The 21,723-nt window shown below is 35.0% G+C and overlaps 1 protein-coding gene across 4 annotated transcripts in view; it reads right to left on the bottom strand.

The window, feature by feature from the left end:
• Positions 1–21,723, bottom strand: part of ERBB4 (erb-b2 receptor tyrosine kinase 4) — a 1,424,132-nt gene that overhangs the window by 427,299 nt on the left and 975,110 nt on the right. For all 4 annotated transcript variants that reach the window (XM_056807930.1, XM_001369059.5, XM_056807929.1 and 1 more), the window contains exon 5: positions 15,979–16,044. In XM_056807930.1, coding sequence (XP_056663908.1) covers positions 15,979–16,044 — 66 coding nt within the window. The remainder of the gene's footprint in view (positions 1–15,978; positions 16,045–21,723) is intronic.

The raw sequence follows: 21,723 nt of genomic DNA, 5'->3' as shown, positions 1-21,723 counted from the left end.
TATCTACATAAGAATGAAAAATATCTAAGACAATGGCTAAAGCAGTATAATTTTGTTTCAAAGGAGATAGGTTGATGATAGATAAATAGATAGAATGAAAGAAAAACCCACTGCTAGGTCTAGAATAGTATGACTAATAAATCATAGTCAATGCAAATAATGAATCACATAAAGTGGTCACATGTACTTGAATTTGAAATATTTTGTTATATTTATGTAAAATAATTTAATTGGTTCTAAGCCCAAAGGAATAAGAATAAATTTCTTTATACAACTCATTGTTCTCATGGATCAGGACTTACCCTTTTTGTACATAAAAATAGATACACACATATATGTGTAATTGTATATGCACACACACACACACACACACACACATATATATATATATATATATATATATATATATATATATATATTTGATTAGGCTTCAGCATTACAGAGGAATATTCCTTTAACTTTGTGCAATTTGCAGAGGAAAAAGTCCTGCTCTAAAATTAGAGATCTAGACCTTAGCAACTCTACTAAATAGTAACTTTCCTTTCCTCTGAGTTGCTTAGATAATATAGGTAATATACTTAGGGAGTGTGTGTTAAATAGTTTCAGTGTCTTTTGAAGGTGGGAGAATTGGAGGGGATGATCTGAGGAATCTAATGGGCTATATGAATGCTTTAAATTGTACTTGGTCATGTGTTCAAAACAGGCAACAGGCATGTAATAAGCTGTTACTTTGTGCTAGGCACTGTGCTCAAAGCTGTGTTAAAAAAAAGAAAAGAAAATGGTCACTGCCCTTATCCTAATGTGGAAGACAAGATGCCATACACATGTACATATATTACAATATACATATACAACACATATGTACCCATAAACACAAGCATCTTTTTATTCATTTTTTTACCAATTACATGTAATAAATTTCCACATAAGTTTTGCAAAGTTATATGATCCAAATTGTCTCCCTCCCTCCTAGAGCTGGCAAGCAATTCAATCTGGGTTGTGTATGTATCACATGTAAAACATTTCCATATTGTTAATTTTTATAAGTGAATAATCTTATAAAGCCACAACCCCAAAACATATACCCAAACAAACAAGTGAAAAATGTTATGCTTTCATCAGCATTACTACTCCAACAGTTCTTTCTCTAGAGGTGGACAGCATTCTTTTTCATAAATTCCTCAGAATTGTCTTGCAACAGTGTATTGCCAACAGTAGCTAAGTCTATCACATTTGATCATTCCACAGTATTGCTGTTACTGTGTACGTTGTTTTCTCGGTTCTGCTTATTTCACTCTGAATTAGTTCATGTAGGTCTTTTCAGCTCTTTTTGAAATCATCCTTTTCATCATTCATAGGACAATAGTATTCCATCACCATCATATAACACAGTTTGTTCAGCCATTCTTTAGTTGATGGACATCCCTTTAGACAAACAATATCTATCCTCTATACCTATCTCTATACACATTAATACATGATATAAAATTTGTGTGTGGTGTGTGTGTGTGTGTGTGTGTGTCTGTAAAGTAAATGAAGGTTAATAGCAGAAGGAAGACACCAAGAGGGAGGCAGGTATGGAAGGGAAACCCCCAGCAGAAGATGAGGTTTGAGCTGAGTCTTGAAAGAAGCCAGGGAAGCCAGGAGATAGTTGTCAGGGAGGAGAGTATTGAAGGAACAGAGGACAAGCAGGGGAAAAGCAGAATCTATCGATGTATTACCATGTGTGAGAAATAGCAAATCAATCAGTACAACTGTACTGCAGAGTTCACAGTGATCTTGTACATTCCCAGTGACACCATGATATGGTAAGCATTTTCTGTGATTGAGAAAATAAAGATTATTCATTGGAGAAGAAATATGTGTGGCACAAGAGAACATTGCTATTTAATCTCAATATTATCCTATGACCAACCAATTGAAGCGTTAATAAGTAGGAAATATCTTGCAAGTAATTATTTGAGAGATAAAGAAATAAATTTATGGATAATTATGTAAGAATAGGGAACAATGACTTTAATTTCCCATGAAATATTCCTCTGCACAGAATCTGGAAGTGGTCCTCAAGACCAAAAGCCTTAAAGCATGCACCAGGTGATGGATTCTGCCAGATGAGGATTAGTCAGATCCTATTTGGGCATTGTAACCTTCCTGGCCATAGCAAACCTGGAAGCCCCTATAGTGGAGGAGTTTGTAGTTTTACATTGTTGGAGAGAATATCCACACTGATGAAATGCAGACACCTCAAGGATTGAAACATGAAAGCAAAGAAATAAGCAAAAGTAACCAAACAACAAGTTTCATCTCTAAGCAGGCAAGTATTACACCTACGAGAAGTTTATACACTTTTTAGTTTGTAGACTGAAGTTCTTATTCATTTATAACTCTTGCAGACAGTACTATGGGACAAAAATGAAGGTTTTTACAAAGCAAACATGTTTAATTCTTCTGGATAGATTGATGAACTTCACATACTTGATATAAATTAAGTACCCCACAACCATACTCATACATCATTAAGATCGAGACACAAAACTAAAATGAACCTAAATGCACCAAGATGACTTACATGGCCTCCACAGTAACATTAACATAATTACTTTGGTTTTATTAGTTTCTATCCTGACTTGTATATTATTTCATTAGCATTTTTTAGTATTTAGTATCCTTTCTTAATTACTGCATAGGGATATATTAAATACATTTTGGTGGGATTCTAACTGGTCCACTCATTTGTTTAACACACCATTAATAGTGATTGGTGAACTGAAAAAGGTAAACACTCGGAAGTTTAAGTGTTCATTGTAATGGGGTTGGGGGCTTTGAAAGCAGAATTAGGGTTTCATTATGAATATCCAAGAGCTCTCCAAGGGTGATGCTTAAAGGTTTAAAGAATCCTTCACACAGGCTATCCTGTTGGGAAGACAGCTCAGCTTGGGAAAGAAAATATATGAGAGAAGCATCACAATATTAGGGTAGTCTTTTCAGATTGGCCTCTACCTCCATTCCCGCTACACTCCCAAAGAAAAGGACAAAGATAACATGCCTCTCTCTTCAAGTATCCAGGTGCCTTAATTAGAAAAGTCCCTAGATGTGAAGTGCCTTCATATGAAGTCAGCTGGTGAAGTGATTTGTTCATTCATCCCTTTTTAAAAAAGGAAGCCTATTTCATTGAATACTTCAAAAATGGTTTTTTATTCCACTGATGTGGAAACGTTTTTAACCCAAGCCTTAATAGACGGGCAAAATAAGTTGATATGGATATATGTAACATTGATGCACACGTGTACACACAAAAAGTAATATCTCTATATAAAAGTCATACTCATATACCTATACCCATGCATTTATATATATATATATGTATATATATATATATATAAGCTTAGTAGTAAGTTTTATGTTGATTAGCCTGTACAAACTTAACCAAATTAATATTTGGATGAGAGACATAAAATCCTTTCCTGGACATGCTTAGCTTAGTAGCAACTACCAGAGCTCATTGATGGTATTGTCTTTAAGACTATACCTCCTTGACAAGATAACCTCTGTGGCACTGAGGCACCAGATTAAAGGATCTCAATAAATTTGAAAACCTTTCCTTGGCATGATAAACAGGGATGACTCCAACCTCCCCCATGTCCTTTTCTATACTCTGTCTCAACATCAGCATACACTTTATTCTAGAAATACAAATGGAGGTTTTAAAACTTCTTAAAGCACACTTGCCCTCCTTTAATAATTTTTTAGAACAACTAAATGGATCCTAGAGAGGTAAGAGACAAAAGAAAAGTCCATATTTTCTCATAAGAAAATAATTTATTTCCCTAGGAAGGATACGCTGATCTATCTGGTGAATGCTGGTCTATATGAGCCTTCCAAAGATCTAGTCACTGTCTCTCTAGTCTCTAAGATACTTAAAGGAGCCTAGGCATCAATTGTCTTCTTTAAGGATTGAGAACCCAACATATACCAAAATAGGTCTGACAGGAAACAACATCCTCCTAGATCTTACTCGGAATAAGCATGACTTGGGCGCACTAAAAACTGCAATATTAAACTTCTTGTTTTACCTCAACACTACCAGATCCATAGACTCAAATGTTTTATAGTTGGAAAGCAACCTAAACATCACTCAGTTCAAACCCCTCATTTTATAGATACTGAAAATGAGTGAGAATTCAGCAGCTAGTGGAAGGGTCAGAATTAGAACCACTGTCTCATGAATTACAGGTCAGGGTTCTTTCCACTATATAGCACAGCATCTCCATAGTTTATGTTTTCTATCACACAAGATTTTATTTTATTCAGTTTTTAATAACTCTTTTTTCTCTGACAGCCAGTAACAGACTTTTGTTCTTCATATTATTGTATTTCTGACAAAAAGAATGCTTCTATAATATATCATCTTCATTCATGGAGCAACTACTATACCTCTGAGATTTTAGTTGGTGATCCTGTACAGTTGTTCCAGGAGTTAGCATTATATTGTTTCCCATATTCTACTTGGTCGCATCTTTAACAGAGACAACAATTATTAGGACTGCCCTCATATTGGATAGTTCACATTTGATAACACTCAAAGGCTTATGAAGTACTTTCCTTATTTTTTTTCTTCTTCTTTTCACCTAGGCCATTTAATGACTTTGTGAGGCGTGGACTACAGATATTATTTGGATAGGGCTTAGAAAAGGGATTGGACCTGTAATTTCATTGAATTATGGAAATCTCAGGTTAGAAATTTGCTTCTATCAACCCAAATCAGCACCTTCTCTATAATTTTTCATCAGAAAGAATTGCCTAGAGTTAAAGGGGCAAAAAATGCTGCTCACAGCATGTACTCTCCATGTGGAACTTTCTCAAAGTGGAAAATATTTTAAAAAATAAAACACAATGGAACACAGATAATAGTAATATATTGTTTTCTAAGACAAAATGCAATCCTGCACGGATCATTATACATGGTTTGGTCTAGTTTATGGTCTAGTAGTTTATGATTTAGTAGTCCTCATGTCTATATGACTTTTGACACCAATGGCCAAGAACAGTGAGAGTTTAAGTGACTTGCACAGAGTCAGAGAAAGGACTTGAATTCAGCTCTTCCTGACCTTGAAGACTAACTCCCCATCAACCATACCATGTTGCTTTTTAAAACATTTAACATTCTTATTTAGTAAATGTGGAAATTAAAATTCAGAAAAGTTAGTTGGCTTGCTGAAAGTGACATAGGGAATATGCATGGAAGATAAGAGATTCAAATCAAGATTTTTTCTAACTTCAAATTCAATGTTATTTCTATTCTTTCAAGCTGTCTGACTTTGAACTTTAATAAAGCATAGAAACAATTCTTATTAAATACCTACTATATATCAGGCATTACTAAACACTATACAAATATCTCATTTGATTCTCACAACAACCCTGGGAGGTGGATGCTATTATCACCCCCATTTTAATGTTGCGAAAAGTGAGGCAGAGATGAAATTACTTATCTAAGGTCTCAAATCTAATAAGTATTCCAGCCTGCATAGGAACTTAGTTCTTCCTGATTCAAGGCCCAGAACTCTACTTACCATAATATCTAGCTGTCAATAGATGATTTTGATGATATGGAAGGATAAAGTTATTGAAGATTAGAAGGCTAAAATGAAGAGGCGGGCTACTGAGTAAGATTTGAGAAAATTCCTGTATATTTTCAAAAAGAAAATAGCTATATATTCTGGATAGTTTATTTCCTCCCATTGGTAGAGTCACTCTCTGTTGCTTTCTATGTGGTTCCAGAGTAAGAAATATCAGCACTTTCTCAGAGTAAAAGGCATTGGTAATGTGGGGATATAATGAACTGCGTTTTGGGAGAACGTTTCCTATTCTCTGGAAAGACAGTGATTCAAAGATGAAACAGCAGGATAATGAGGAATGAGCTCCTTAATATAGATAGCTTTAGCTTAAAAACCTCCTTCAGATTTCTGGAAATGTGATGGCCACAGTTTAAAAATGCATGTGTTCTCCTCATCACTGCCCCTAAAGGTTTATGTATTATATCATGCCTCCTAAAGTGGAAGATCATGAACTAAATGTGAACTCTTGAAGTCATGAAGAGTAGAAAATCTTATTTTATGCTCTTTTTGGATCTTCCTCAAATTCAGTACTCTATCGCCAGCTTTTTTGCCTTTTTCAAAAACTGTCTCCAATGCTTAAATTGAACTTCCACATTATTTTTCCATCAGAGTATCAAGCTCCCTTCAAGGCTTATGTTATCACCTCTTACTGTGAGCCCTTCCTGTTCCCTCTGCTTGGGGATTCTCTTATCCACCTCAAAATTTCAAGTATATGTTTCCCTGATTATTTGTGGCATCTTTATTCCCCTCCTCACACACAACAGAATGGAAACTACTTGGGGAAAGGGAATGTTTTGCATTTTATCTTTATATTACAAATATCTAGTACAATGATTTGCATATAGTAAACACTTTAATGCTAGTTTGATTAAATTGCTTCAGATTGGAATGAATGTGGTGATATTCTTTAAATAAGAATGGCAAGTTTTCCTTGGCTTTTTAGATGCTATTTCATTGCCTCATTTTCCCCATAAACTATATAGAAGAGCCAAATAGATGATTTTAACTGTTGTCATGTTATTTTTAAAAATAAATGTGAAAAACGTAGCTAGTTATTGTATTCTCATGATACTGCCTTTTGGTGAAGGCACAATATTTGTCAAAATTGTCTCAGAATGGCAGTTGGACTATGTAGCACTATCTACCATCCATTCCCAGGTTAGGAAGACAGTCTAATGCTTCAGTGAAGTTGCAAATGTCTCATCTTAGATAAAGGTGTCAGATTTGGAATAAATGACTGCCAAACTTCCACCCATTATTCATACAATGACATTGACATGTAATGCCAGGTGACATTATCAGGCCCAAGATTTGGGGAATGACTAATTAGCATTAACACTTAGTCCTAGATAAATTCATAGAATTCACTAAGATCCCAAGGCTATGCAGTGATGATATTGTGAGTTACATCACACTTGAAGGTATCTTGTCTGGTCTGTTCCTTATCACCAGCTGCTTTGTACAATTATGAAACTTTATTTAATCAATTTTACAAAGCCATGCATGATGACTCAATGAGGTACCTTAGAACTGCCTTCGAACCAGACTTTTGACCACTAGGGAAATTCTTCTTAATTAATAGGCTACAAGCATCACCAAAGTTCTTGAGACATTCAATAAATTGCCATATTCCAATAACTGTTCATGCACAGGACCCCAAGGGAGAGATTATGGACCGTTTGGCAGACTCTCAATAGCACTACAGACTGAGAAGTTTCAGAACAATATTGGCAGTGTGTAAAACCTTACTGGAAATGACATGACTCCAAGCAGTCAAAGATTTTCATTTAACAATAGAGTAGAAAATGGTAATTAAATTATGCTTTCATGGCAATGACATTCCCTTCCCTTTCTTTTCATTTTTCCCCACCCTCATTTCCAACAGTATTTTGAAAAACAGATAGATTAACAGACACACACACACACACACACACACACACAAAAGAAAACTAAATCAAAAAGTCATTATGTCTTTTGGGACTCTTTCAAGGGTAGCATCAAACTTAAAACAAAAAGAACAGGAAAAGTTATCCATTAACCTTTTGTACAGTTTTAAATTAAAAGAAAATATTCCTCTTTGTTCTTCCTGGACGGCACCATTTTTTCTTCTGTTCATCCTGCTCATCTCCCATGTCTACCACTAGAAGTGGTGATGATTCATTCATACAGTTGTACTGTCCTCCATATAACTGACATGATTTTCATCCCCATGAAGCTGCTTATGCAAGAGTTCAGAAATTCTAAAATGATTGGATCATCTCATTTATATTCACTCCTGGCATTTGAATATTAGGGTATCTAATGTTCTGGGAATTCATTTCAAAATTATAAGGACATATTTTTTTCTGATGTAGGAGAAGCTGAGGAGAAAGGTCACTGAGTTTCCCTGGCTGCCTCTTCCCAATCCACCTTAACTCCTCTCTGCACTGATTTCCATTATCTAGCAACAAAGCACCAATCAAGCCAAAACTGAAGCCTCAAAAAAAAAAAAATGAGTGTGCTTTCTTTTAATTTGCTTTCATGTCCAAAGGCCAGGTAACTAAGTTGTGGGTGTTTCTAACAAGAATTTCAAACCTTCACTTTCAGTTCCCGTTTCAAATAGAGTGAGGGTGGCTATTTCAACAATAATGTTATATATAAACAAAAGATTTAATAATAAATTCAAAAGCTGCATGGAATATATTACCCAGAAGTTCACAGAAAGATCAGCTGCTTACAGGGTGACTAATTGGTAAGTGATTATATCTGGAGATATGATTTATACATTTTTTTATAGTGAAAATGAGACAGTGCAGTAAACTGCAGAGATGGCCTTTGAGCCATGAAGACCTGGTTTCAAGTACAACTTCTGATACTCACTGTTTGACCTGGGGCAAGTATGAAAGGACCAGTATCTACCCTACAGAGTGACATCTCTTACTGCAACATGGGTTAGCCTCTAAAAGGCTTCCAGTCTTACTTGGTCTGGGGGTTAAGAAGTTTCAAGCTTTGCCTCCTTTGCTTCATGGTAGCCACAGGTAGTGTTTACATGTCTTCCTGGTATTCTTGGGCAAGGAATATCCCACCCCATTGGACCTGAATCCTTTGGAACTTGGTGGGTGCCTACAAATGATGAAAGTTCTACACTCTGCTTTACTGATCATATTCATTTCTATTTGGAGAAAAGGTGAGAGGTGTCTCCTGAAGCTAAATATTACTCTATCCATGTTGTGAATTCTTGCTATGTGAAGGCTAAGCAAATCTTTTATTATTCAGAGATCTATGGGTGCCTCATTTCAACCCACTATGAGTCAAAACTAAGAGAGTACTGGCAGCAAGCCCATTCCAAACAGCATGTTATTTAATCTCAGTATACAAGGCAACTCTCTAAAACTATAAATTCTAGAGAGAGTACATAGTTTGACTTGGTACATGGAGTTTTTTCATTCAGAGATAAAACTAATCCTGAATGTATTTTGGGTAAAATGATGAAATCAATCCCCCAAATCATGAAATCATTGGTTCCATTCTCTGACTCTTTGAGAAATCTCATTAAGTCAACTACATGTAGATGACCCAGATATTATCAGGTCCATCATTTAAATTACCACTTCTTCTGGAATAGAGAATAAATGGTTCAATGTAATTTATCACCATTTTATGGAAAAACAAAGGAAGATATACTTCAAACTAAAAAATTATATTACCTAATAAATAGAATTTTCTCATCTTCTCAATAGCTTTGCTTCTTTTAGTTGTAATAGTCTCTCCATTCCACCCATGCATGTTCTGCTAAGTCCAAAGAAAATATTAAATATTTTCCATGAAACTTTCAAAGATTATTCTGTTTTACAATGATTTTCCTTAAGCTCATCTCCTACAAATCTTATCCTTTCTCTGGTACATTTTTGGCATTTTAATGACTTCTTTTCACCTGTTCTTTATTTCCTTGAACTCTTCTAAATTTCTATGAAAAAAAGAGCATGCCTAGAAGTTGATCAGTATCACAAAATAAGCAGTCAATATATATGTGTTGTATAGATTTGAACTGTCATGTCCATAGAGCAAAGAAGATGAACATTTCTCCACAAGGAAAAAACAAAATCATTTAGGCTTTTTCAATCATTAGGTATAGTAATTAAAGTGCAATGAATGTAATAGTCAATTTATATTAGAATTATTATTGCCTTGGGAAATTTTTATTTTCTTTAGAATAGGTCAGTTTTTGTTTACTTTTTATTTTTTCAGTTTTTTTTTTAACTCAGGCTAAGTTTCAGTTTCAGAAAGGCATTCAATTAATGAGTACATTGCAATGTTTCCCTTAATTTTACAATATGTCAAGAAACCATAAATCCACAAGGAAAAAATGGGAAATAACTGAAATCAATAAGGAAAGCTTATGAACATGCAAAGTTATTAGTGAAATACAAGGATGTTAATTAAAGATGCTGGCTTTTTGCAAAGGCTCTATGTTACCCTGATTGATCTTGGCTGCTGGTTCAGCTCTTTCTCTCTTGCCCATTAGCTCTTGCTTGCTTTTCACTGCTCTAATTGGATATTTACTGCATCGGCACCTTCTTTTAAACAACATTTGTTGCACAAAGACTGTAAATACAATTATGCTTTAGACAAATGATACATGTACAAATATATGTTTGCATAAATAGCTTATTGTTTTTGTAATTTGGCATTGGAACTTTTACAGATCTACATGAGACTTTTTGCATTTCATGGAAATGCTTGATAATTTTTCTGTATAAACTCTCTTATTTTTATTTTGAATTAAAAATCCTACTTTAAAAGGAGTTGTAAAAAATACTTTAGATAAAATACTATGCCCCACACTTTAAGTAGGGTTACAAAAATTTAGCATGAGAAATTATTGTTTAAAAATGTAATGCATAAATCAAAATCCAAAAGGTCTTAGTTTTGTAACGCCAAAGCACAAAATTTGTGAAGAATCCAGAAAATAATTTTCTTCCTTCACAAACATGATATATTATGGAAACTGATGGTGTTCTGATTTTTTTCCATAATAATCTTTAAATGCTGTATAGAAACAACTTATTCAAAGCTTTTGTACAGATTATTTCATTTTACATGATCAAGTATAGAAGCTGCCAAAAAGCATTTTACTGAAACTAGAATAAACTGTAGTATCTCCATTCATTTCTCTATATCTACCAAATAATGTTATTCAATTTTCAAATGGAAAATAAGAAATTAAACTGTTTTCCTTGGAGCAAAAAAAAAAAAGAGGAATAATTATCAAGATGATGAGGGGACAGTATGATCAATAAGGATGTGTATTGAGGGGGAGCAAATCATGCCAGAAATTTAGATTCAGTGAATAAGTGAAAATGAATAATATTGATAAGCACTATACCAAGCTAAAATAATGACTTCCAATAAATGTGTTAATTGCATTCACTTTAAAGGCAGCTTTACCCCCTAATTATGTTTCATGAAAGGATATTTGGACATGTATCTATCAATAGATATATGCTTTTTTTCCCCTTAGAGCAGAAAAATATATTAATATATATTTGTGTGTGTGTTTATATTTCTTGGGGGGAAAAGTACTTTGAAACACTTAAATTAACTTTATATCTATTTCTATCCCTGGTCATGTCACTATTCTTTGGCCTAATCACATCCACCTACATTACTCTATTACCTTTTGAGTAATTCATATTTTTATTTCTTTGCAATTATAAAATTCTACAAGTCAGCCCTATAACAACATTATGAGAATAATTTTGCTAAAAAGATAGCCTTTTATGTCAGAGAGACAGTATAGAATTGCTGAAAGCACTATACAGTACCCCAAACATAAACCATACTGTTATCTTCCTCCTTTATATATATATATATATATATGCATATGTATTATACATTATACAATACTGATGGATTAGCATAATAAATTTGTCAAAAATCTACAGATCAGAATTTAAGTAATAAATATTCCTTAATCAGAGCAATTAAATGTCATAGTAGATAAAGACTAGAGTCAAGAAGACAAGTGTTAATCTAGTGTCCCATACATACCAGCTGGATGACCCTGGGCAAGTCATTTAATCCTGTTTGCCTCAGTTTCCTCAGGGTTAGCAAAAGTCAGATACAACTGAAAATTACTGAACAGCATTCCTTATCTACTTTTCCCTCTTTGTAGAGTATTAACTCTATCTTTTTTGAATACCCATGGATCCCACTGAGATGACACTGTTTTCTGAGCTGTAGCACAATCGACATCAGCTAATCTACCAGAAGAAATATGTGGAATAATTTCTGATTTCAAGTAAATTTCACTTTCAACTTATTTCTGAATAGGATATACGTTATGGAAGTGGCCAGTCCTTGGGTGAGCATACATCTCCCACTTCTATGTATAATTTCAAATCAAGAATCAGATCATCAAACAAAATGATTCATTTGTATCTATGAAGAAATCTTAAATGATCCTCACATGCACAAATGTGGCACTTTTTGGAAAGCATCTAGGCATATTACCAACAGTGATTTATATCTAAGAAGGGGAATAAAAGCCACTCCAAATTGTGGATAAGAAAGTTTGGGTGGGTAGTAATCATCACTATTGAAGGCAATACTCTCATTGCTAAGATTTTAGATCCACTGAAGTAAAATTATATATATATATATATATATATATATATATATATATATAAATACACACATGTGTGTATGTATGTCTATGTACATATTAGAGTTTTTAAGAAACACATAACTGTATAATTAGAATTCTCTCTCCAGAAACTCTCTTTCCCAGCTTCCCATGTTCCTTCTCAGGTTACATGCTAATGTTGGGAGGACATAAATTTTGTGTAGCCCCACCTCTCATTCTCTTCTCCCTGAAAAGCAGCTGGTGGAGGTGGGGTGAGGTGAGAGGCTGGAGAACTTTACTCAGGTGTTTTTCTACTCAAGTTTTTACTTTTGTTCTGTTTATTTCTTCTACTTCAAGTGATTATTAATAAACTTTATAAAATATAATACTTAGAGTTATTGGATATTAATTTTAATTTTATATAATATAATAATTAAATGATATTTTTAGAGGTAGCAGCTTAGAAATTTACGAGCATGTAGCCAACAAACCACACCTACTGGTGAATTAAAAAAATAAATCATTACCTAATGTTAATAACAACAAATATTCCAAATTTATATAAGCAATAAGATTTTTATAGAGGAGTAATCAAAGCTGAGATTTGGTTTTCCACCCACATGGTGTCAGGGCCAGGTTTTGAAATGGAGATAATTTAAAAGAACTACTAACTACTACTTTGATAGGTAACATATTTTGCCTTCTTTCTAATGCAGTGTTTAGCTAGCATGACACAGCTCCTAAGAGTACAAAAGGCGTATGTGAGATGAAACAACAAGCATGCCTGACAATAGGAGACCTTAGAAAGCTATGCTGATACTGTGCTTAAAGATAAAAGGGCAAGCAGGAACTACTTTAAAGGAGATAAAGGGGCTTCATATATCTTGCTGGCCCCGAGATAACTTTGTTCCTTTCATCATCATTATTGATTTCTCAAGGCTTAGCCACCCTCATATCAGCGCCCAGAAGGCTCAGATCTTGGGGCTCAGTTCTTACCAATGGAGAGTTGTCACTCTTAAGCTAAAGGGATAACTAAGCCTGCAGAATAACATGCAAAGGCTTCAGACTTCAGTTCCACTGATAAGTTTTCCTCTCCCTGACATGACTGCATTAATCCACTGAATCAATTTACTTAAGCTGTGCTATATGGCAAGGTGTGCCATGATTTTCCCCACCTTAAAATTTTTGTGCTATTAGAGTCACAAGTGCACAGGAGGCACAGCTTCCAGTTTGGATCAAAAGCCTGATGCAAACCCTTGGCAACTGGCCAAGGAATACATTCTCCAATGAGATTTATAGAGGGATATGGCCTCTCTAATGTCAAATGGGAATTGAGGAGAAAGATGTTAAATAGCGTCATAAAGCCATTTTCCTATGCTGATTTTCAGGTGGGATCTAAAACTCCAAATGCATTACAGGCTTTTGGTCTCCACAGATGTCCAATTTACTCTAATCTTCACACAAAGCCCATAACTTAGTGTGATCTCTAGCATATAGCACTAGAAATAAATCCAATTTAGAGCAATCTCCACCAATGTTGTTCCAAATGTTCTTGTCACTGACTGGCCCATCACCAGCAACAAAAGCAGTGCTTGCATTAATCACATTTCACTTGGTCTTGGATGGTGCTTCACTGGAAACTTTATAAAGGCACCACTATTTGCAAGTATATTCAAAATAAAGAAGGGTTACCCCAGGGGAACCATTGCTAATCTTAAAATCAGTAAGTGCTTTGGAGGGAAAAACACCAAAGTTTGAGATATTTAAATTATTCAACAGTGGATCAAGACTAACCTCAGCTTGCAGATTAAGTGTACAAATGAAGTCATGAAGCCTTTTCATTGCCAAGTCTGGCTCTGCCAGATTTGAGGGTGATTATCTCTAGCAAATTGTCAGAATAGTCCTGCTTTCAATTTTAGGTTCTACTAATTCTACAAATAACTTTCATTTTCCTTCTCTTTAAAATGCCTGTTTCCTGCATATCTCAGCTTGAGTAGCAAAATGTTGTGAAACCCTGGAGGTCCTTGGATTTCTGTTTACCAACCATGTTCATTCAGGCCAAGATGTTTTCATTGGGATCTCTTCTCTTCACTTCACTTGCCCACTAACAAGACATTCATTATCAGAGCCTTGTTTTCCCCACCACTGAGCACATTTGTCATTTGCCACTACCCTTTGCCAGCAATTGACACACAAGATATTTCCTGCTTCAGTTTCAGTATCAGAAAGAGATGCCTCTTGGACGATGTCATTTCTTTGACCCTGATGAAGGGTGAAACAAGTAATCCAACTTCGACATTATTATCTTTCCCTCTTCTGAATTTCCAGAGCACCATATTGTACCTATGGGCATATATTTGCTCTCTGGTGCAGTCTACTTGTTCCTACACTCTTACACCAGACAAAAATGGTCTTTTTGCTCTTTCTCAGACACAAGATTTGATTTCCCTTCTCTATAGTCTGCATAACCTAATTCCCATATCTGGAATGGTCTTCCTTCTCATTTTCACCTTTAATGCCTAGGGGTTCCTTCAAAGGCAGCTCACATTTCTTCTAATATCTGAGGTTTTCCTAATCCTCCTGGATGCTGGCATCTCAGCAGACACATACCCTCAACCTGCCCTGTTTTGTGCTATATGCATTTTCTACTTCTTAGGTTTCCTATACACTTGAATCACTGCACTTATACTAGCTGGTCCCTCAAAGGACCATAGCCTCTAACTGCCCCAATCCATTTACCGTTTATTCTCTGTAGCCATATGGAAGGCTTCTCACACCCTTCATTTTATCATAACTTACAAGCGAGTTTCTTTCATAATCAAGGATTCTGAAATTCCTTTATCCAGTAATAACTTCCTATCACTCCATATCTCTCTTTGCTTTATTCGTCATTTTTTGATCACCTCATTACTTCATCTCCCTCCACTCTTCCTCAGAACTCTTCCTTTTTTACTTCTTTTGTAACAGTTGACAATGCTGATTATGCTTTCATCCTGGATTCCTCTCTCATTTTTTTCCAGGTCAGCATCCTTGCCACTAATTTCTAACTTCCTCTCTTCTCCATTTTGATTTATTTTTTAGTCATTGTTTAATTTAGCTCTCTCTGTTTCTCTCTCAAATTCATTACCTCTTTGTTCTCAAGCTAGTTCTCTGATTTCTCCTCCCTTTCAAGATGTGCTACTAAACTGGTCATATCTTCCATCACTTCCCTGATAAGGCATAGTGGGTTAGTGAATTACACCAAGTAGAGAGCTCATCCTTGAAATAAGATCATAGTATTTTGCATGTTGTTTCCCTTACAGAACTATGAGCTCCTTGAGAGCAGATGGTGTTTTTGCCTTTCTTTTATATCTCTAGTGCCTGGATCATAGAAGGTGCTTAATAAATTCTCGTTGTCTTGAGTTCACAGATTCAGCCAATTATTTGTTCAGAGTAAAAAAATAAAAGTAATACATTTGTGCTATGTCATAAAAATCCCTACTACTACCACCAATTTTCCAATAGTGTGATGTTACTCTTCTGCTAACATTCACCCTTTGAAAGGATGTCTAAAATATCTTGTAATTTTATGTCTGATATCATTAATTCACACACAATAGAGAAAAAACTCCAACAACTTAGGATGTTATTTCTTTTACTTAAGGAAATAGGTATCATTCTGCAATGGGACACATGCTAAATGCCATAGGACAAGGGAAAAATAAGAAATGAGCATTTTGATTTTCCTTTCTTTTTTTTTCAGTGTCAATGACTTACGGCTCTGGCAGTGATGCTCTGTGGGTCCCCAACATCTGCCAGTGCAAGACTTGTGGCACCTCCCACCTGCAGGACAGAAGAAAAAGTATGTAAATTAAAATCTTTCAATTCTTGACCTGGAGTGATCATTCAAGGGAAACGACTTTCACTCCTTTATGAGAATCTTTATGCGGCACTAGAGTTGAAACATTGCCCATAAAAAGTCCACTTAAAAAGGAAGGCCTGAATGTCAAATATATATGGAATTGGAGCACCATCTTGTAGTGTTTGAAAACCTCCCATCATTTTATATAAAAACAACAAAAAGATTGAATTTGTGGAATTTCCCGCAAGTCCTTTTAAGGGGAGAAAAGGAAGGAAGTACATGAAATAAGTTTGCACTTTGTTTAACAGAGCTGCCCTGGATCTTTTAGGGAGTTCTATATCTAATATTAACTCCCAGGCAGGGAAGATGAAATTAATATTCAAAAAAGCCTGCTGAAAACTATACAGACACTAATAATATATTCTAAGAAATATGCTTCTTAGAAGAAAAAGTTCTAAGCATAATTTTATACTTCTTTATGTACTAAGATATTCTCACATGTGTTTTTTAAAATCCACCAGCCTATAAAATCTAATTTAGCTTGCAGAATTTGATGTGAAACCTTCCCCATTTACAAATGTGCCCTTTATCCTTTTCAACTACATTTTCCCCCTTATGAGCATGTTATTACAAGCATTTGCTGACAGCAAATAGACAGCTTCCAAAAGCAGATTCAAAGAAGAACTCAAACAATGGGTAGAAGAAAAAAAAAGCTGAAAACATTCAATTTCATTAAAACCTGCCCCCCCCCCCACTTTCCCCCAGCTTGGTGGTGCAATGTATGTGGTAGCAGGCCTAGAGTCAGAAGACTTCTCTTCTGTAGAGTTCAACTCTTGCCTCAGGCATTTACTAGTTATGTAACATTGGGCAAAGCACTTAACACTTTTTACCTCAGTTTCCTCATTTGTAAAATGAGCTGCAGAAGGAAATAGCAGACCACGCTAGCATCTTTGCCAAGAAAATCCAAAATGGGTTCCAAAAGTGTTGGACACAACTGAAAATGACTGAATAATAACAAATCTGATTTCTTCAGGCTCATGATCATAATAATATGGACAATGAGCATTTAAAATGGACCTCACCGTTCATGAATTCCTAGAGGTGAAAGGGACCTTAGAGATGATCTTGTTATAAACCTGCATCTCAGAGATGAAGAAATGTGGCCCAGAGAAGTTTATAAACTCATAAATTGAGATTTGAAAAAGACCTAAGAAGTCATCTAGTCTTGACCCTTCATTTTACAAACAAGGACACTGTGACCCCCAAATCCTAAGTTACTTTTGTCCAAGGTGAGAGAGGTAATAAACCTCAGAAAAGATATTTAAATGCAGATTCTCTGAATCCAGGCAAATGCTGTCCACTGTTCCATCCTGCTTGTCCATCCATCACTTGTCCAAAGTCCACTGTTCCATCCATCACTTGTCCAAAGTCACAGTAAAGTAGAAGCAATATTGAGATTTGAATTTCAGTCTTAGTATACCTACTTGTCATGTTTTGAAGCCTACTCGTATTTATATTCCACTATATCATGCTGCCTTTTACTTATTTGTAAGGTCAAACCCCCCCATGTGAAATCTTTGAGAGCTTTCCTACCGACGCCTTTCTAATAAACTTCATTTTCTTCTCTATTGTCAGTTTTAAAGAGAAGATATTTAGTGGAGAGATGCTGCAACATTAACTCTATAGCCATTCAGGAAACATTTTCTTTTTTTGAAAAGGGTAGATATGACACAGATATTAGGCTACAATCTGATTTTAATTTAAGGACTACAGACTTTTTAAATTTAAATTTTATATTTTAAATTTACAAATCATTTCTTTTTCTCTCCCGTATGCCTCCTCCGCACAGGAAAAATAATGCATTGGTTAACAAATTATACATAGAAACAAGTGTGCGTATTCAAACAAAATAAATTTCCCTACTATGTCCAAAAATCCATCACATTCGACCTTTAACCCATCTCCTTTCTGAAATAATGTAATCGATACTCTTAAATACTTCAACTTGGAAGACTTAACAGCCTGGTCCGCTGCCACATTTTTTGTTGGTACGCATCTACTTGAAGTTATCCAAGTCAAAAGGCTGCTGAGAAAACTCTCTAGCTGGCCACATAAACACACAAGTTTTCACCCAGCTCCTCCTACATCCTTCTACTCAGCTAGTTATGGATGGCATTACTGATTAGGTTATACAGTAATTATATGTACTGTATTCCAGCCACCTTTATAAAAGCATTGGATTCTTGCTATATTACAGTTCATTTAAGGCAATTATGCCTGTGAAGTGCTATTGCTGACATCATCGGCATATAATTTCCTGTCACTCTTTGCCATCTGTTTATTTAGATCACAAACACATTATAACTACATAATGCAAACTCATTCTGGCTGACAGGAAAAGGGCTCCATCTGGCATGAATAATATAACTTTAATCAGTAATAACGATAATTATTATTAAGAACCTACTGGAGTTCTTTTGTATAAGACTAATAAATCTAAATTGATTTATAACAGCGGAAATTAGAAAAGACTGTGAGGAAAAACAGAAAAGGCTGGAAACTTTTCATGACAAAACTTTTTTTTTGAAATGAGAAAATAGCAGTTGTGGGGTTTAATGGGCTCCTTGTTTCTCTAGAAGTGCTAAAATCCATTAAATCGACCCATTAAGTGGTCTGTTAATTGCAGATTTCTGAAGCAGGGGATGATCTGTCATTTATTCTATGGCTTCTTGATCTACCTTTGAGCTAATTGTCCTTTATGGCCAAAACACTGTATATGGATGGGAATACCAGAAAGTTAGATTTAGATCAGGTGCCATACTCACTCACCCATCTTTTTCCATTCATACCCCCTTTAGCAAATCCTTTTTAAATTCCCAGTCTTGTGAGTACCTCTCCATACCTCCAAATCCCCATGATTTTTATGGGGAAAATATTTCTTTCTCTGTTTCAAAGCCAGTGGGACCACTTGTGTTTTTTTAAAGATACTTGGTAAAAAGCCATTTAATACTTCCTAAATCCTAACCCCTTTGGAGAAAAGAGTTCAGACATCTTCAGAGTCATTTTTAAAGAACTAAAACTTGTCCATTCCCTATTATAGGCTTTCATTGGGATACCTCAGGGGATTATTTGCATTTATATGGAGATATTTTATAGTACCCCAAGGAAAAGCATGTCAGAGTCTCCTTCCCTCATTGAGAACAGTGTTAGCATTATTCCTTTTCCCCTTTCCTCAATTGCACAGGCAAGTAGGGAAGTAAGCATGTGCTCAGCACATTTCTAAATTAAATGATCACACTTAAAGGACCACATATTAAGCATTCTCAAATAAATATACTTCAGCACACTGTCATTCTGAAACAGTAGCATCTGGAAGATTTCAACAGCAATAGGGAATCCCTCCTCCATTTTGCTGTTTGAGGATGGCAGTATTAAGACCATCACAATTTCTTCCTGATCTTGTGCCTCTAACATCTCAAAAGAGATTAGTATGGTGATCTACATAGGAAAAATGAAATGGATTAACAATGTCAGCTAATAAGATTTTAAATGTATTTGGAAAAGCAGCCCACTGTGTTGACTTACCAATACATATATCATGGAAAAACACTGAAGACAGATAGGGATCTGGACACAAAATTTAATTGATAAAGAAATATAGATCTTATTGGATTGGGGAAATTTTGTACTTTCCTTGATCCAAACTTCTGCCTGATAAATATCATTTAAAATATTAATTTAACTATTTAAATATATTAACCATTAAAATTAAAATAAATTAAATATTTAAATATAAACAAAAATGTACTAATACTAATATTCTTTCAGTGATTTTATGGGGGTTTATATCATGGAACATTACAACCTCAGAAGAATCAAAACTATTGGCAAGTCAAAGGGAAATGAGGAAGCTTATGGTTGGCATATGTCTATCTTCCTCATATCTATACAAGTAACAGATAAGCTGTCATTTCCAAATACATGGAATTGATGTAGTATTCATCTTGTGATTCCTGAGTTCTTCAATCTGACTCACATGGAAGGCTATTAGTATTTCCAAATATTTCTTAATTGGTAGATTTATTACCATATCTTTATGAAGGATAAACTAGCTTGTATAACTGGAAAAATAATATAAGAAAAGTTTTAATAAAATCAGAATGGGAATACAGTGAAAAAAAAAGTTCTCTTCACCCCCTTAAGCCCACTTCCCCCACCTAATTTCTCTATTTCCATGGAAGAAACCGTCACCAACACTGGATTTAGCATTAGAAGAGCTGAGTTCAAATGGTAGCTCTTCTGTTCACTCTTTCTATTAACACAGACAAGCTACCAAGTCTTGTTAACTCAGCTTCCATAATATCACTTTTTTTCTACCCACTTCTTCACATTCTTTCAACTACCATACTTCAGTCCCTCATCACTGTCCCCTGGATTACTATAATGTCTACCTAATAGCTTACCCTTGCCCAAATTACTTTCTTCTTCAATCTATCTCCTGGAAAATTAGTTGAGAAGATTTTTTCCTAAAGCACAGGTCTGATAATTTCACTCCATTACAGAAAAAGCTTCAAAAGAATCCTCCTGTCTCCAGGATGAAATCCAAACTGCTCTACTTCATATTTAAAGCTTGTCAGAAATTATTTCTAATTTAGCTTTACCAAGCTTATGATACCTCTTAACATAATCTATGTTCCAACCATAACAACCTATATGTTATTTTTCTTCCTATAAAAGAGTCTATCTCCATTTGTGGAGATAGCCTGTCCCTCTTTTCCAGAATATATACCCCCATCACTCCTCCTTTCATAATCTCTAGAGTCTTTGAAGGTTCAGATCAAGAACAGGTGCTTGGTAAATTTCCTTTTTGCCAGTCCCATCCTTCCCCTATTCTGTAACTGAAATCACTTACATAGAAACTGTGCTTTTCGCCAGCACTTATTTGCTTCCTAGGACTTTTCAGTATACACAAAATCAATGCTACAGCAAAGAAACTGGCAGCCAGTAGTCTCTGGTATATGGCTAGAGAGTTGAGTTCATGCTCCTAGAGAGAGAAGACTATAGCTTGCTATTAAGCCAAGGAAACAGTTTTATTCTTGTTCCCCCCCCTCCATTGGAGATACATCTTGATGTTTTTCTTTAGACAGGAGAGCATAGCTAAGAGGAAGGGGTATTAACAAATACATTATGTCATCTTTTCTAGCTCAAGGCTCCTCCAGCAGTGTTACAATGTTTACAAAGAACAATATAAATATAAACTATTTCCATAAAAATGATTTTTAAGCAAAAACTATGGACATATGAGACAGTGTTTAGGAGCTGCTTTGATCTGTAGGAGAGTTCCATGCCCATGATAGAAGTTTAGTCTGCCACTTTGACAATATGAGAGAAAATAGATGACTTAATTTTCCTGTATGATGCTTTCTATGCTGCCCATTAATACCATAGGAGTGCTGAATAGTTTAAAAAGTAGGAAGTCCCCAAAAGAATAAAAAGAGTACCATTTAACTGTATCTGGCTAAAAGCCATGTAAATGCATTTTGTTTCTGCTAATTTCAATTCTTATTAAACCCATCAGTTTTGATCTGTTAAAATTACTTTATACCAGTTAAAGAGGTGGGAAGATAATAGTTTCTGTGAAGATAAAATTTTAAAAGGAA

This window comes from Monodelphis domestica, chromosome 8 (assembly GCF_027887165.1).
Source record: "Monodelphis domestica isolate mMonDom1 chromosome 8, mMonDom1.pri, whole genome shotgun sequence".
Classification (NCBI taxonomy): domain Eukaryota; kingdom Metazoa; phylum Chordata; class Mammalia; order Didelphimorphia; family Didelphidae; genus Monodelphis; species Monodelphis domestica.
The sequence above is the reverse complement of the archived record's forward strand: the minus strand, read 5'-3'. Positions and strand labels throughout refer to the sequence as shown.